Source organism: Lithobates pipiens, unplaced genomic scaffold (genome assembly GCF_037356315.1).
Source record: "Lithobates pipiens isolate NorthernLeopardFrog02 unplaced genomic scaffold, aLitPip1_a1.2 Scaffold_13, whole genome shotgun sequence".
In the NCBI taxonomy this organism is placed as follows: Eukaryota; Metazoa; Chordata; class Amphibia; order Anura; family Ranidae; genus Lithobates; species Lithobates pipiens.
In genome coordinates, this window is record NW_027507718.1 from 404,499,826 (window position 1) to 404,516,933 (window position 17,108).

The 17,108-nt window shown below is 42.2% G+C and overlaps 1 protein-coding gene across 2 annotated transcripts in view; it reads left to right on the plus strand.

Moving 5' to 3' along the window:
- AASDH (aminoadipate-semialdehyde dehydrogenase) overlaps positions 1 to 17,108 on the plus strand; it is a 96,638-nt gene that overhangs the window by 36,047 nt on the left and 43,483 nt on the right. For both annotated transcript variants that reach the window (XM_077477443.1, XM_077477444.1), the window contains 2 exons: positions 4,159 to 4,442; positions 14,502 to 14,694. In XM_077477443.1, coding sequence (XP_077333569.1) covers positions 4,159 to 4,442; positions 14,502 to 14,694 — 477 coding nt within the window. The remainder of the gene's footprint in view (positions 1 to 4,158; positions 4,443 to 14,501; positions 14,695 to 17,108) is intronic.

The following is a 17,108-nucleotide window of genomic DNA, read 5'->3' on the forward strand; positions in this document are numbered from 1 at the left end:
TCCTAAATCAGATCCATCGGATGCAGGACATACAATCACTGTGTCCATATACATACCGATTCCATCTCAACACTCAGCGCAGGTAGGAGTCATTTCTAATCCTGTCTGTGATACCCTGCATATTGATTGCCGCTTCCACATACATGCTGATTAAATCTCGGCATTAATGTGGGCCCAGGCACACCTGTTTCCACAACAGTAGAGCAGATTACTTTCAACCATCATACACACAACAATATTGGTTTCATTAGATAGGGACTGATTTTACAACAGTGTTTTTTTCAATACTAGAGTGTGAGGTAGCACAGTATAGCAGGGATTTTTAATGTTCAGACGCATATATATCATACTTAGACCCTTTTCACACCGGGGTGTTTTTCAGGCGCTTTAGCTTTAAAAAAAAAAAAAAAACGCCTGAAAGAAGCCGCAACTGCAATCCCAATGTGAAATCCAGAGTGCTTTCACACTGAGGCGCTGCTCTCGCAGGGCGTGTAAAAAAAAAAAAAAAAAAAATCCTGCAAGCAGCTTCTTTGCAGCACGTTTGGAGCGATGAATACACTGCTCCTAAAGCGCCCCTTTCCATTGCAATCAATGGGAAGCGCCTGCAAAACGCCAAAAAAGCGACTGAAATGCGCCTACAAAGCGCTTTTGGCAGTGTCGCTTTGTGGTCGCTTTTAACCCTTTATTTGACCACTAGCAGGGGTTAAAAGCACCCCACTAGCGCTCGAAAAACGCTGGTAAAGCACTGCTAGTTTAAGCAGCGCTTTACAAGCATTTTGCGGGCGCTGGCAGTGCTCTTAAAGCACTTGGGCTTTCACATTGGGATTGCAGATGAGGCTTCTTTCAAGCGCTTTACAGGTGCTTTTTATTAACGCTAAAGCATCAGAAAAACGCCCAAGTGTCAAAGGGGTCTTACTTTAGGCTGACAGGTGGGTAGCACCTGCTTTTAATCTGATCAATTAAGAGTGGGTTGTGGCCCTTTATTTAAACAGATGACCGACTGACCCTTAAGCTCTGACGAAGTTCCGCTTTGTAAGGAAAGAAACATGTAAGCTTTTCATGCTGGGTGAGCACCCCCACTACTCATGGACCCCTGCCAACACTCCTGTTTATGGCTTTGAGGACTTTGAATTGATACCTGCTGGAAAACTATGGAATGACCAATTTATGCAACCGGCTTATGGTAAACCATCTTTCAGTGTGGACACTATAATGATTTGAATATTAGTCTTTGGATTGCTATCTTTTGGATATGCTGACACACTGCATGGAGCATGGACTAAAGATTGATAGGACAAGCATCTAGCTCAGGGGTGCCCAACCAGTGGCCCAGGGGCCACATGTGGCCCATGGAGCCCTCTGATGTGGCCCACGACCTCCTCCTCCTCTGTGATGGAATAGAATACTGTTATTAATAGTAAGTTTATTACTAAAATCACAGTGTATATATGGACATATCTGTTCTGCAGTGGTTACTGGGCTGCTTTCAAACTGACCCACAGGTGCAGAGCAGTGCAACTGGGGGTTACTTGCACTGAGCCATAGGCCCCTTTCACATGGTCAGGCCGACCTAATTGGACCCTCTCTTCACATCTAAGGAGTAGAAGATGTAAATGGGTTTGTGTCAGTTTACAAACGCCTATCTCCAATCCGCAAAAAAAGAAAAAAAAAAAAAAAAAAAAAAAAAGTAGAGAGGGCTCTATAGAGTAGAGTGGGCTGCCATATACCCGCTCCGCTCATTGTGGCCCGCGACCGGTTACCAAGTCGCTTAGGTGGCCCTCGCTCTTCAAAAGGTTGGGCACTTCTGATCTAGCTGGAAAAATCGGTATGTATTTGACCAGCAAAACAATTCTGACTACACTCTGAAGAGTCTATCGAATAACCAGCGATCAGTAAGTAACCAAACGAGCTTTGTGTATGATTAACCATGGCTTTAATAGTCTCTAGAGGATATACCTACACGTTGTGGGCACCTCGACTGAGGGTTACACAGACTATATTTTGCTTTGTTCATCTGATTAATCTGAACTGCAGTGTATATCAAATCAATTGAGTGTCTGCCACCTACCATTTATGCAAAGGAAAAAACAGCAAGAAGCACTTTATCAAAAGAGACATAAATATATATTGAGAGAAAAGTATCTCCTTCTTTTCATAAGAAATGCACTGAACGTTTACAACATACTTCTGATGTTTCTTTTTTTCTTATGATGGCTTTTTTGATACTTTTGTGACTGACTTCTGACATTCTGGTTATATATCTGTGCACAGGGCTGCTTTAATTGTATCATTCCATATTGAGCAGTGTAAATAACTCTGTATAACAGTATTACACTGCTCTTTACAGGAAAATTCACAGTTTAGTCCTTGCTTAAGGTAGCTGGGATTAATAACAGGTGTTTTGGGGAATGCTCTTTATCAAAGGGAAGGAGGAATTCACTGAATGCATATTTCCATCTCCATTGTGGGTAGGATGGATTATATGGATGGTCTGGTTTAAATGTTTTTTGGGGGAGGATATAAAACCAGTGGAAGTCATTTATTATCTTTGCGACTTCCCTTGTTTTATTTTGTATGGGACTAGGGGATTTTAGATTACTATTTTGTAACTTGCTACATATAGCTAATAAAATTATGTAGTTTTACTCCTCAGGGTGTGTTTATTATCATATATATTTTTTTGTTTTGGATGTACTACTGTTATTGATTACACCCCACGATAGCGATCAGTGAGTGCTATACATTAAATGAGGCGGGATTCCCATATATCCACATTTTTGCTCAAGAAGAAGCACATTAAGGTCATGGAGTGGCCTAGTCAGTCTCCAGACCTTAATCCTACACAAAATTTGTGGCGTGAGCCGAAACTTCGAGTTGCCAAGGGACAGCCAAGAAACCTTAAGGATTTAGAGAAGAAATGTTAAAAAAAAAAAAAAAGAGTGGACCAAAATCCCTCCTGAGATGTGTGCAAACCTGGTCACCAACTGTAAGAAACGTCTTACCTCTGTGTTTGCCAACAAGGGTTTCTCCACCAAGTACCAAGTCCTGTTTTACTTGAGGAACAAATATTTACCGTATTTATCGGCGTATAACACACACACTCCAAGTTAAGGAGGGAAGTTTAAGGAAAAAAAACCTTACATTTAAATGTCCATCATTGCACCCTTGTTATTGCAGCCTTGCCCCAGTGTCATTTAAAAATGGCGCCGCCGTGATACAGTGCCGGATGTCCTGTGTATCTCTGTGGCTTTCGGCCATTCTCGGCGGCTTTCGGCGGATCACACGGGACTGCGAAAGCCATCGAGAGCGGCTGAAAGCCGCCGAGAGCGGCCGAGAGGCTCACAATCGTCAGGGGATCGGCATATAACACGCACCCGCGATTTTCCCCTGATTTTAAGAGGGAAAAAGGTGCATGTTATACGCCGATAAATATGGTATTTTACTCACTGAACTGCAAATCAATTTATAACATTTGTATCGTGTGTGTTTTTTTATTTTTATTTTTTCTGGATTTTCGCTTGATATTCTGTCCCTATCATTCTAAATATACCTATGATAAAATTATTATAGAACCTTAATTTCTTCGTAAGTGGGCAAACTTACAAAATCTGCAGGAGTTCAAATAATTTCCCCACTGTATATACTTTTTATTTATTTGTATTTTTTTACTTTTTTTTTTTTTTTTACTTTATTATATATTTTTATTGAAAGTGAAAATCACAATTGTGGAAGTGAAGCAGAACTAAAACTGAACTCTGAGCGTAAAGACTTTCATTCCACAATGCCTTTGAAAACTCAGATACTGACTTGTAAAATAAGAGGTGACATCATTATTGCTGTGCTGAGAGCAGGGCTGAGGGTGGGTCCCAGCATGTCCTCTCTCTAAAGGCTGCCTGCAGAAAACTACAAGGGGGCATATGCAAAACACCCTGCACAAGAAGAGAGAGCAGCAGTGACTGGTCCTTATTGCAGGAAAATCCTGCAAGGAGGCAAAGTGCAGAAGTTGTTTTGTGCTGAATTACTACACCGGTCTAAAAGAAATACATAAGACACCAACATCTATGTTTAAATGTATGTGTTTTTTGTTTTTTTTGTAAAAAAGAAAAAAAAAATAGTCCAGGGATTGACTGCTCAATGATGCTCTTTCTTGTTTATCAGGTCTTCAGACAACTGTTCCCGAGCTGGATCGAAAGAGATTCCTCAAAAGTTCAGCATCTGAACATCACAATTTTTGAGGCTCTGCAAAGAGAGAAAAAAAATGATAAAGATCCAAAAATTAAAGATGACCATGATCGGACTGCTCCAAGTCAGCTGTGTAATGAGTACTTAGACAGAGACCGATATTGCCTGGCATATGTTTTGCACACCTCTGGAACCACCGGCAACCCTAAAATAGTTAGTGTACCTCACTGCTGCATTGTACCAAACATTCAGCATCTTGCGTAAGTTACATTCACTAACCTATGTTTTATTCATGCTGTTACCTGCATCTGTTCTTTTTGTACTACTTTATATCATGTAGATATTAGTATGTCAGCAACTAGTAAAGTGGGCTAAAATATGTTTTTGATTAGATTTTTAGGTAGGCCTTGTTTATACTTGCAGCAGGGGAGGAGCAAAAAAAAAAGAATGAGTCTTCAAGTGGTTAAGCCACTACAATAAAAAAACATACAATCCCCTCTGTAAAATAACATTATGTGCCCCAGTGTCTGTCTTTTATGTATAAAAGATGCCGATCTGTACCTTTTTTGTATCAGAGCGTCGCCTGACGCTCACGTGACTCCTCTGCTTTCTCCTTTCCAGGCTGACAGCTATAGCGGGAGGGCCCGAGAACTCCCGCTGATGTCAGATGAGGAGGAGAGAGGGAGTTGCTCTGATATAAGGTACAGATGGGCATATTTTTTTTTTATACAACACAGACACTGGGGCACATAATGTTGTTTTACAGAGGGGATTGTATGTGTTTTTTTTTTTTTTTTTTTTGTAGTTCTGATTGCAGCAGGAGGGGAGAGCTTCAGAGTTGACAGATCTGACAGGCAGGGAGGGGGGAGAGGATAGGGGAGAGCAGAGAGGAGAGCTTCAGATGATTGAGGCACATAAACTGACCAGGGCTCAGCAGCCATGATAAACTCTGGTCAGTTTATAGGGCAGAATGCATAGCCAGGCAGGATCAGCCAGGTATTTCAGGTGATAGAAGGGGTCAAATTACACAGCGCAAGCCATGTGCTGTTATTCATGTTTTAAGGGAACAGGATCTGTGTGTGTTTATTTTGTTGTTGTTTGGTGACTGGATGGGGTAATACACAAGTAGCAGGCGTGCCAAAAGTTATACCCATATCCAGGGCTTTTTTTCAGTGGGAACATGGGGGAAAGCAGTTCCGGCACCTCCAGCACTAAATGTATGTTAATGGCAAGGGGTGCTGTGGCTTTCTGGAGGGCTTATTGATGCTGGTTGTTGGGGGACCTTTTATTGCAGGGGGTTCTATTGCTGCCAGGGGTCTGTTGTTGAGGTCTATTGTTGCTGGTGGGTGATCTATGTGATCTGTTACTGGTGGATGATCTATTGTTGCTGGGGGGGGGGGCGGGGTCACATGCTGCTGCAAGAGATCTTCAGTTGAGGGGGGGCTATTGCTGCTGGAGGATCTATTGTTGTGGGGGGGAGGTCTGTTGCTGGGGGATGTGTCTGTCCTTGCTGATTGCAGGGGATATATTTCACTTCTATTTCTACTGTTGCAGGGGAGAATTTATTGTTGCTGGGGGGGGGGGGGGGGGTGTGGTTATTCTGTTGCTGATTGCACAATCTATTTTACTGCTGTAGCACTTACCCCTGAAGGAGCGGCTGAATTTTTCTGGGCTTACCGATTACTTCTACCAGCTCCTAACTCGTTGTCCTTGTCTAGGGGTTCCCAGGGTTGATGACCCAGTAACTGTAGAGACCGACGCTTGGATTCCTTGTTAGGATTTTTATTTTGCATAAAACGGTTAAACAAACTCAGTCTCTAAGTTGGGAATAGTGGGTATCAGTATAAAGTTTAGCTCAGGTGCTTGGAACTGCCCTCTCCCAGAATACACGGCGAGACAAACGCCCACTGATTGGCTCCAAGAGAGAGATTGGTACCCAATGTGTCCAACCAGACTGCAAAACCCCACCTATGACCAGGCAGAACCTCAATACAGCCTAGCCAAACTGATGCCAAAGTATAATTTAGAACAATTAACCCCAAAACTCAACTACAGTTTTGGGCAAAAACTACATTTACAGACAGCGCGTACTCATTAGGAGTACCGGCTCTACACTGCTTTTCATACAAATTTACCTAGAAACATAACATGAAAAGGGGCAGCACAGAGAGGTGGGTAGGAGATTAAACCAAGGGACAGTGCTTGAAGGGGGGGGGGCGGGGTTCAAGGGATGACTCAAAAGGGGGAGTACCTGCACCTGTTTTGTGAGGGGAAAAAAAAGCCCGGCCCGAATCACCTTTGGTGGCCAGTACTGCTGCCAAATGCAAACCATTCAAGTAAATGGGGCTGACTGCAACCACCCAGTCATTGTGTGTAAGGTTTTAGCAATTAAAAAATAGGAGTTGATTTACGAAAACATTACAGTGCAAAATCTGGTGCAGCTGTGCATGGTAGCCAATCGGCTTCTAACAGCTTCGTTCAATTAAGCTTTGACAATGAAACCTGGAAGCTGATTGATTTTGCGCACTCTGGTTTTAGTAAACCAACCCCATAGTGTATTTAAAGTGGGAGTTCCGCCATGTTTTTTTTTAAGTCAGCAGCTACAAATACTGCAGCTGCTGACTTTTAAAATATGGACACTTACCCGTCCAGCGCGTCCGCGATGTCGGCACCCGAAGCCAATCTGTCGCTCGGCTCTCAGGTGCTGCCCCCACCATCTTGGGTATGGGAATCAGGAAGTGAAGCCTTGTGGCTTCACTTCCCGGTTCCCTACTGCGCATGTGCGAGTGGCGCTGCACAATAAGGATGGTCCCTGCTGTCTCTGGGATCCGTGTGTTTCCCAGCAGAAAGCGGGGGCCCCACAGGAAGTGGTGTAAATACCTGCAGGTTCTGCGGATATCTATGCCCGGAAGTGGGTGCAGATACCTGTATTATAGGGGGGGAGGGTTCCGATGAGTGGAAGTTCCACTTTAGGGTGGAACTCCACTTTTAAGGCTCCTCCCATGTCTTTTTGTTACTTGGACATGACTGTCTCCCTTTTTTGGACTGGAAATCATTCTTCCCTCTTTGCAGTATGGGCCCATGCCATTTTTAGGAAAACCACAGATCTAACTTCTCTGCCCATCCATAAGGTTGACCCAAATTTCTACGTAAGTCTTCCAAGCCTTTCATTCTGAGAAAGCCAGAGAGGCCTTCTAAGCCCTTGTACACATGGTCGGACATTCCGACAACAAAATCGGTCGGATAAATTCCGACGGATTTAGTCTGGAAGTGGTCCGGCAGTGGTGTTGCATACATACGGTTGGACAAAGTTGTCGGAATTTCCGACCGCCAAGAACGCGGTGACGTAAACCATGAACTACGGGACTAGAAAAGGGAAGTTCAGCACCACGTCCGGCACCCTTTGGGTTCCTCATGCTGATCTCGTGTTTATCGCGTGTTAGTAGAAGTTTGGTTAGAGACGACTCGCGCTTTTCAGATTTGTGTTTCAGATCGTTAATGCTCTTCAGTTTGTGCTTGTCAGTGCGTATCTGCTTATCAGTGCGTGTAGTCAGTTAGCATTTGTTTGGTCATTGTGAACTATATCTTGGTATATAGTACGCTTTGATTTTCAGTGCTTATTGTCCACTCGTTTCTGGTTTTCAGTTTGTTCTTTCAGGCCTTGCTGTTTATCGGTGCCTTCTGTTGTCCGTTCTGACCAGCCAACCCTTTTAAGCCATGTTTCTTGTACGTACTTGTCGTAGAGTTCATGCTGTGCAGGGGCTTGGTGTTGGGCTTTTAGCTTTGACACAAGCCCGGTCCATGAACAGGGCGAGGAGGAGTTCGTGGACCAAGAATTGGTTGCTCCAGCATGACCAGTTCTCGCACATGCCTTTGCTACGTGAGATCCGGGAGAATAATCCTGATGATTTCAGGAATTATCTCCGGATGATGGACCCCGTTTTTCACCGTCTGCTGGCTTTGTTGTCCCCTTATATCAGCGGGCAGGATACCTGCATGTGGCAAGCCATCGCTCCGGAGCAGAGGCTCATCGCCACGTTGCGCTACTTGGCGACAGGGAGAAGTCTTCAGGTCCTCAAGTTCTTGACTGGCATCTCCCCCCAGGCTCTGGGAATCATTATTCCAGAGACCTGTTCTGCCATCATACAGGTCCTGCAGAAGGACTATATTAAGGTAAGTTTTCTCCTTTAACATAACATTCTATGTATTTAATGTTTGCTAATGTATTGGATTTCTTTCCTCATTCCCTAATTGCCATGATTGCAATATGCTCGAATTGATATGCTGTGCCCCTTTGTCCTCATGCATTCAAGTTCCTTTTTTGTCCTTCATGCATATTTGCCTTCACTATCTTCCCCAGCATGCTCTTCTGGGGCCATAAACCTATAGCCTACTCACTTAGCAATGTATTTTGTCAGCTCCATATTATTGCTTTCCCTTAAACATCCCCTAAAATGAGTACAAATGTTATGTGTGTGCTTAAATTTATGCAGAGTGCCAGATTCTTTTTTTTATTTTATTTTTTTTGGTGGGCCAAACTCATTAGAAACCCCCCTCCCCCCAACTGCTAGGTCAGTTGATAGCAATCCTCTGTCTGCTGACTTTGCCAAACCCAATACACACTATACCTACCTTTTTTTTTTCTGGTCCGATTTATAGATGAATTCACCAAAGCATGTAGTGCAAGGGCCTACCTCAATACTTTCAAATGCTACTGTTTAAAGCGGGAGTCCACCGGGACTCCGCGTTTTTATTTTTTTATTTATTTATTTTTTTAAAAGCCAGCAGCTACAAATACTGCAGCTGCTGACTTTTAAAATAGTGACACTTACCTGTCCAGCGCGCCCGCGATGTCGGCACCCGAAGCCGATCTCTAGGTCGTCTGTCGGGTCCTGCTGCCGCCATCTTGGGTATGGGAATCAGGAAATGGAGCCTTTCGGCTTCATTTCCCGGTTCCCTACTGCGCATGCGCGAATCGCGCTGCGCAATAAGGATGCTCCCCGCTGCCTCTGGGATCTGTGTGTTTCCCAGCAGGCAGCGGGCACTTGTGGGAAGGGGCGGGCACTTGCGGAAAGGGGCGTAAGTTACGCCCCTTTCCGCAGAGAGCTATCCCGGAAGTGGGTGCAGTTACCTGGATTATCCAGGTAACTGCACCCCCCCTCCCCCCTGAAAGGTGCAGATTGTGGCACCGGAGGGGGGGAGGGTTCCGATGAGCGGAAGGTCCACTTTAGGGTGGACCTCCGCTTTAAAGTTTTTTTTTTCTCCTATTATTATCTTGATAGGTAATAGCAGAATGTCATAACGTGCTTCCATTTGTTCCTTTTTTTTTTGTATTATGACACTTCTTACCTGTCCGGTGGGCTGCCAATAGTGTAAGTAAGTTACCTGTCCAAAACATCCCCCCCCCCCTTTCATTTTTTGCAATGGGCCATCAGATCGGGGGGGGGGGGGGTGAGGAATCTGATAAGGGGACCTTATACTTTTGGCTTTAAATACTCCTTTCCAAAAATGTTATACTGATATTGGCCAAAAATGTTTGTGTCTAATCTACTTGCAATGTTGATGTGCAAAATGACTATTCTTTTTTTTTTTTCTTGTTTGACTCCACAGTTTCCTTCAGCGCCACAGAAATGGCAGACTGTGGCCTCCCACTTTGCCAGTCGTTGGGACTTTCCCAATTGTGGAGATGCAATTTATGGGAAACACGTCTGCATTGTCCCACCCCCCAACTCGGGGTCCTACTATTATAATTACAAGGGGTATAATAGTATCGTGATGTTGGCGGTGGTGTCAGAGACGTATGACTTCCTGTATGTGGACGTGGGGAAAAATGGCCGTATGTCGGATGGTGGAGTGTTCGCGCGGACGGAGTTCTACTAGCGTCTCCAGAGTGGCAGTCTGGGCTTGCCACCTCCAGAGGAGAATGTTGAAGGACTCCCCTTCGTTTTCGTTGCAGATGAGGCGTTTGCTCTGGCAAATCATCTGATGCGGCCTTTCCCGATGAGGACCCTCACCCCGGATCAGAGGATCTTTAATGTACAGCTGGCCAGAGCTAGAAGAGTAGTGGAGAACAATTTCGGGATAATGGCCTGCCGGTTCTGCCTTTTTTTGACTCCAATACACATGGCGGAATATATACTAAATCATATTGTGCTTGCCTGCTGCGTTCTGTACAAATTTTTGAGAAAACACTCAGCAAACTATGTGGCCTCAGTTGGGCCTGATGCAGACTTGCCGGAAAATGTCAACCTCACGGACCTTGAAGCTGCTCGTCCTGGCTTGCCCCCCTGGATTTTCTGACCATGTGTACAAGGGCTAAGACCTAACGCTCATCCTCACATGTATAGCAGTCCTGTCACTCACATATAACAGAACTCACACAAAGCATTGTAAAGGGCACCCTGTCTGCATGGAGTTTGCACGTTCTCCCTGTGCTTGTGTGAGTTTGTTCCATTGATTCCGATGTTCTCCCACGCTCCAAAGACCTACTGGTAGATTAATTGTTTTTTGTCTGAATTGGCCCAATATCTGTATGCATGTGAGATGGGGATCTTGGATTGTAAGCTCTTTGAGGGCAAGGATTGGTGGAAACATAAAGCACAGCATAACATTTTCTGCATTCTCCAAATACATGTAATAAATAAAAGCAAGCTAACATTTAGTATATTAGTCAGGTATGATATGCAGCAAAGTGGCCTCATACATAGGAGCTAATATTCATATTTTTGTCAGTTAAAGTCATTTGAACAACATAAATAACTTTACAGAAGGGGCTGCAGTATTTTTCTTGTATAAAAATAAAGTACTAATGCGCTACTAAGAAGTGTAAACGATGAGAAAGCTCCTCTATTGTGTTGCCAGCACCAATGAATAAATGTAACCTGTAGTGAAGCAGCGCTAAACAACTAAAAAACAAATCATTAACTGTGAAGTGCTGATGGTAAAGTGCTAATAATGTTCATAGGATAACCTAAACCAATCCTAAGGCATAAAGTGCTAATAATGGTCTTCCAATGTGCAAAATAGTGCAATACAATGACATAAAAAATAATTAATCAAAAAGTCAATATAAGGATAAGTGATCCAAAGTGTATCCAAAGTATCTAAAGATACTATCCAATAGTCCCTTTTGGAAATAAACAAATGTGCAAAAAAGTGAAACAAAAGGGAGAGGGAAAGGAAACAGTCCAATTGCAGGTATATTATAATACCTTGTAGATATCCTTCTCCAATCCACACCTTGTGTGTGTGCTAGCCTCTCGCCTTAAAGATAGACCCCTAGATACTAGATGGGTCTAGTAGTGCATCAAGAGATATATAACACCGGTGTGTTCTTTTCCTCCTCTGTGGGTATTTCCTGGACAGATGATCACTGCAGTATCAAGGCTGTTTCTCCATAAAATGCTTGTTTTCAAATACTTTTTTCAACCTTTGTTAAAGAATCTTGCCAACTTCGGCTCACAGGATTTACAAAAGAGACTATGATACCTGCTGCTGTAAATACTTGGATTATCCTTGTGACAGACCTAGCCGGGACAGAGGCTGTTGGAGGGGACAGAATGCGAGCCTCTTGCCTTGCGATTATGGACCCTGGCATTGGGGGAACAGTGCTCTTTGTGAGCTGTATGCCTGAGGTGGTGTTACTTGGATTCAGATCCATGTCCCCCCCAAAACACACAGACTCTGGATATGTATTTGCCATATTAGCAATAGACTGAATCACGCTGTTGGGACACAAACTGTTAGATGCTAATGTCATCAACTACAGCCACCTGTCTGTTGTGTAAATGAGTCTAGTCTGGCTTGTAAGAGTCCACACATTGTTGTTTGTGCTAATTAACCCTGTGTTTATGTTTATGGTAATGTGTATTGAATAGCCAATCAGTGAACTAGGAGACTTACCCTGAAAAGTCCTCTCTCTCAGACAACTAGTCTGGGTCAATCATTAGATAATTAGCTCATGCTAATTAGGTTAGGTTTTAGTCTTCTACTGTATTATAAATACTTGTCATTTTGGTTCTAATAAATCAGTCCATGTTGAGCAACTAAGCAAGTGTCGTCTTGTTTTGTGCTTGTGAGCGGTTGGAATATCTGATATCTATATTCAGGCTGGGAGGAAGTGGTACTGATGGAAGCACTCAATCGGAGTGTGGGATCAGATCTGTCACAATCCTGATGGAACTTCTCCGATGGGGATAACTGCACCAACTGTTGTGGGACTATTGCATAGTCTTTAGATACTTTGGTTACACTTTGGATCACTTATCCTTATATTGACTTTTTGATGTATTATTTTTTTTTATGTCATTGTATTGCGCTATTTTGCACATTGGGAAGTGAGAACATTATCAGCACTTTATTATTAGCACTTCATGCCTAATGATTGGTTTAGGTTATCCTACGAACATTATTAACACTTTACCATCAGCACTTTATATTTAAGGATTTGTTTTTGAGTTATTTAGCGCTGCTTCACTACAGTATTTTTTTGTAGTTATTTTTAATGGCTGTTTTGCTTAGAAATGCTGCCCTTTTCGGGTTTTTCACTCCAAGCTAAATTTGAGATCTTTATAACCATGCTGTTGTGTGTAAGTAGCAGAATTTTCACTGTATTGTATCAATTTTTATATTAAAAAAAACCTTAGAGTCGTGACCATGTTTCTGAGCGAATATTTAGCACATCTGAAATCTGAGTATGTGGGCTGGTTTCATAGCAACTGAAGGAAAATGTATATTTCCTTGCCATGATTTCTGTGGTGCTGTCAATACAGAAGCATTGAAATGCCTCGTACTGCCTCTATTATCAAACCTATTTCATAGGTTTGAAAGATCTAGAGCAGGAACATACTGTAGCTTTGCAGTTTTAAAAATAGTGAAAAATACTTTTGAACTTAAATTAACATGGTAAAACTAATTTTTATTGAGGTGTACATATATTTTAAAAATACATTTAAAGTGACTTTGATCACTACCAAATATTCAACGCTCCAATGGGACTTTTCAGGCAGCAACTATTGACAATGTATTATAAAAAAATATAATTATTAGTACACCATAAAATATACACACACCTAAACACATCATGGCCGATAAAGTATTATATTCTGGTGATATACAGTACAATCTTACATCACAATACCCAAAATAAACCCAGTAAGGGACCAAATTACAATTGTTGTACTCCAATATTTGTCCCCATAGCTCAGATAAACCAAGGTGCTTCAAGTTTTATATTCCTCGGAGGTGAGGGTATGCAACTCTACAACAAAATTATAATAATTGTAAAAGTTGTTGGCCCCCTCTACATCACTGCTATGTCTTGTTGGTGAGGGACCTGGAGACTGATACTTCCAGAAATATCTGTTTCTGGAGATTTTTCAGGAGACCAGCTTTCGTCATTAAATCAGTGTTCAGTGGCATGGACAACAGCAAGTAAAGGTTGTATTCCCCCCCCCTTTTTTTATGTTTTTTTTTAATTTTTTTTTTTTTATTATAGGAAAACAAATAAACCATGATCACGGACTGTACAGGCCACACAAGGAGTACATGATTTTGTAATAAAATTATTGATAACCAAAGTTAAATGAATTGTATCCAGTGAACATATTGCTTATTAAAAACAATAATAGTGCTGATAGATCATTGTGTAAATTCAAACACCAGAAGAGAATGCTGATATCAGATATCCTCAGATTCTGACGCGCTTCATCAAGGACGTTTTAAAAAATTACAGCACTCATCTCGAGCACAAGGAGACAACTCCCTGGGCAGGTGCTTTAGCATCAGAGACCCCACCAAATGGCACCAGTTAGAATGTCGGGTATATAATCATTGTTCACTCAAGTTGTGGTCTCATGTGCGTTTTCTAGTGCTTTCCAGATTACATTTCACCTGATACAGGGTTAATAATAAAGATCAATTTGGTGTCCCACCAACCTAAGGTTGTTGGACTAGAAAAACTTCCAGGTGTCCTAAATCTCAGTTCCACCATAAGCATTCAGTATATCCTCAGACAAGAGGAAGGAGGGAGCAAAAGGGGGAAGAGAAAGAGAGAGAGCGTTCCATCCAGTAATGCCCGCACTGTCAAAAGGCCTTTGGTGTCCAGGAGGACATGCATGATTTTATTACAAATTGTGTGGCCTGTACAGTCCAAGGTCCTTGTTTACTTGTTTTAATAAATATACAGCACGAATGATGGTCATGAATGGCACTTGATAGATTTTTATTTTTTTAAATTCATTAATATTGATGTGATTTTATATTTGCCTGAAGCTTCACTCCTAATGATCTTGAATTTAACCTTCTTTTTATGTTTTTAGATCCATCTTCGGTATGTCACCAGATGATCTCGTGTTTCTTGCTTCACCTCTGACCTTTGACCCATCTGTTATCGAACTGTTTCTTGCTTTGTCCTCTGGAGCCTGTCTACTAATTGTGCCAGAGCACCTTAAAATGATGCCCAGAAAACTGTTCCATATATTGTTCCAGCAGCATAGAGTTACAGTACTCCAGGTAAGGTATACAACTTTGTAAAGGTAGATGAAAAGCAGAGTCCAGTTACCTTTGTGACAGATCATCTATCTATCCATCCATCCATCCAAATTGTGTAACATACAGTGCCTTGCGAAAGTATTCGGCCCCCTTGAACTTTTTAACCTTTTGCCACATTTCAGGCTTCAAACATAAAGATATATTTTTTTTTTTTTTTTTTTTTTTGTGAAGAATCACCAACAAGTGGGACACAATTGTGAAGTGGAACGAAATCTATTGGATTTTTGAAACTTTTTTTAACTAATAAAAAAATGAAAAGTGGGGCGTGCAAAATTATTCAGCTGCAAGTCGCTTGGGGTATGTCTCTATCAGTTTTGCACATCGAGAGACTGAAATTCTTGCCCATTCTTCCTTGCAAAACAGCTCGAGCTCAGTGAGGTTGGATGGAGAGCGTTTGTGAACAGCAGTTTTCAGCTCTTTCCACAGATTCTCGATTGGATTCAGGTCTGGACTTTGACTTGGCCATTCTAACACCTGGATACGTTTATTTGTGAACCATTCCTTTGTAGATTTTGCTGTATGTTTGGGATCATTGTCTTGTGGAAGATAAATCTCCGTCCCAGTTTCAGGTCTTTTGCAGACTCCAACAGGTTTTCATCCAGAATGGTCCTGTATTTGGCTGCATCCATCTTCCCCTCACTTTTAACCATAGTTTCATAGTTTAATAGTTTCATAGTTAGCAAGGTTAAATAAAGACACCAGTCCATCCAGTTCAACCTGAGTGAGTGTCTACAATTGTCCCTATCCCTATACATTGCATCCTCACATCGGTCCCTACCCTCAAGAAGCCCACAATCCAAGGTCCCCATTCTTATACTAGGGCCAATTTTGGACAGAAGCTGTCCTTTCTGCTGAAGAAAAGCAGGCCCAAACCATAATGCTGCCACCACCATGTTTGGCAGTGGGGGTGGTGTGTTGAGGATGATGAGCTGTGTTGCTTTTACGCCAAACATATCGTTTTGCATTGTGGGCAAAAAGTTGGATTTTGGTTTCATCTGACCAGAGCACCTTCTTCCACATGTTTGGTGTGTCTCCCAGGTGGCTTGTGACAAACTTTAGACAAGACTTTTTATGGATATCTTTGAGAAATGGCTTTCTTCTTGCCACTCTTCCATAAAGGCCAGATTTGTGCAGTGTACGACTGATTGTTGTCCTATGGACAGACTCTCCCACCTCAGCTGTAGTTCTCTGCAGTTCATCCAGAGTGATCATGGGGCTCTTGGCTGAATCTCTGATCAGTCTTCTCCTTGTCTGAGCTGAAAGTTTAGAGGGACGGCCAGGTCTTGGTAGATTTGCAGTGGTCTGATACTCCTTCCATTTCAAAATGATCACTTGCACAGTGCTCCTTGGGATGTTTAAAGCTTGGGAAATCTTTTTGTATCCAAATCCGGCTTTAAACTTCTCCACAACAGTATTACGGACCTGCCTGGTGTGTTCATTGGTCTTCATGATGCTCTCTGCGCTTTCAACAGAACCCTGAGACTATCACAGAGCAGGTGCATTTATACAGAGACTTGATTACACACAGGTGGATTCTATTTATCACCATCAGTCATTTAGGACAACATTGGATCATTCAGAGATCATCGCTGAACTTCTGGAGTGAGTTTGCTGCACTGAAAGTAAAGGGGCCGAATAATTTTGCACGCATCACTTTTCAGTTTTTTATTTGCTAAAAAAGTTTAAATTATCGAATAGATTTTGTTCCACTTCACAATTGTGTCCCACTTGTTTGTGATTCTTCACAAAAAATTAAAATTTTATATCTTTATGTTTGAAGCCTGAAATGTGGCAAAAGGTTGAAAAGTTCAAGGGGGCCGAATACTTTCGCAAGGCACTGTAAATGTACAATAATTTCACCATTGCAGCACCTGCTTCTGTATGTTTTTGCGCTAGCATACGTGTTAAAGCTTCAACCTAACTATCTTGGTTTGAATCATAGCGAATGAATCCCAGTGAACTGTTACATTGTGGAGTGCCCACTGGCATGCAATGATGGACTTTAACTTGAACTAAGAATTTAGTATTCCGTAATAAGCACAGGTGTAGTTTTGTTGAAGCCTTAACTTTTTTTTTTTTTTCGTAATCTTACAATATATTATTTTTTAACTCCAAAACAATGCGTGCTGTATAACAACTCCCCCTGCAGCAGCTGTCCCTTTTTTAATTTTGGAATCTGTGAATTAATGAACTACAAGCCTGTTTGCCACCTGCAGCAGATGGACTTGTAGTTATCAATGGAACAATAGTGAGGTAATGATTGCACTTGTACTGCCTCAGTATGGACATGGAACTGGAGGAAGAGTATATAGAAGCCCAGCATTGCATCCTCAATCCAGTGACTGTGGTTGCAATGCTTTGCAGGCTCATTTGCA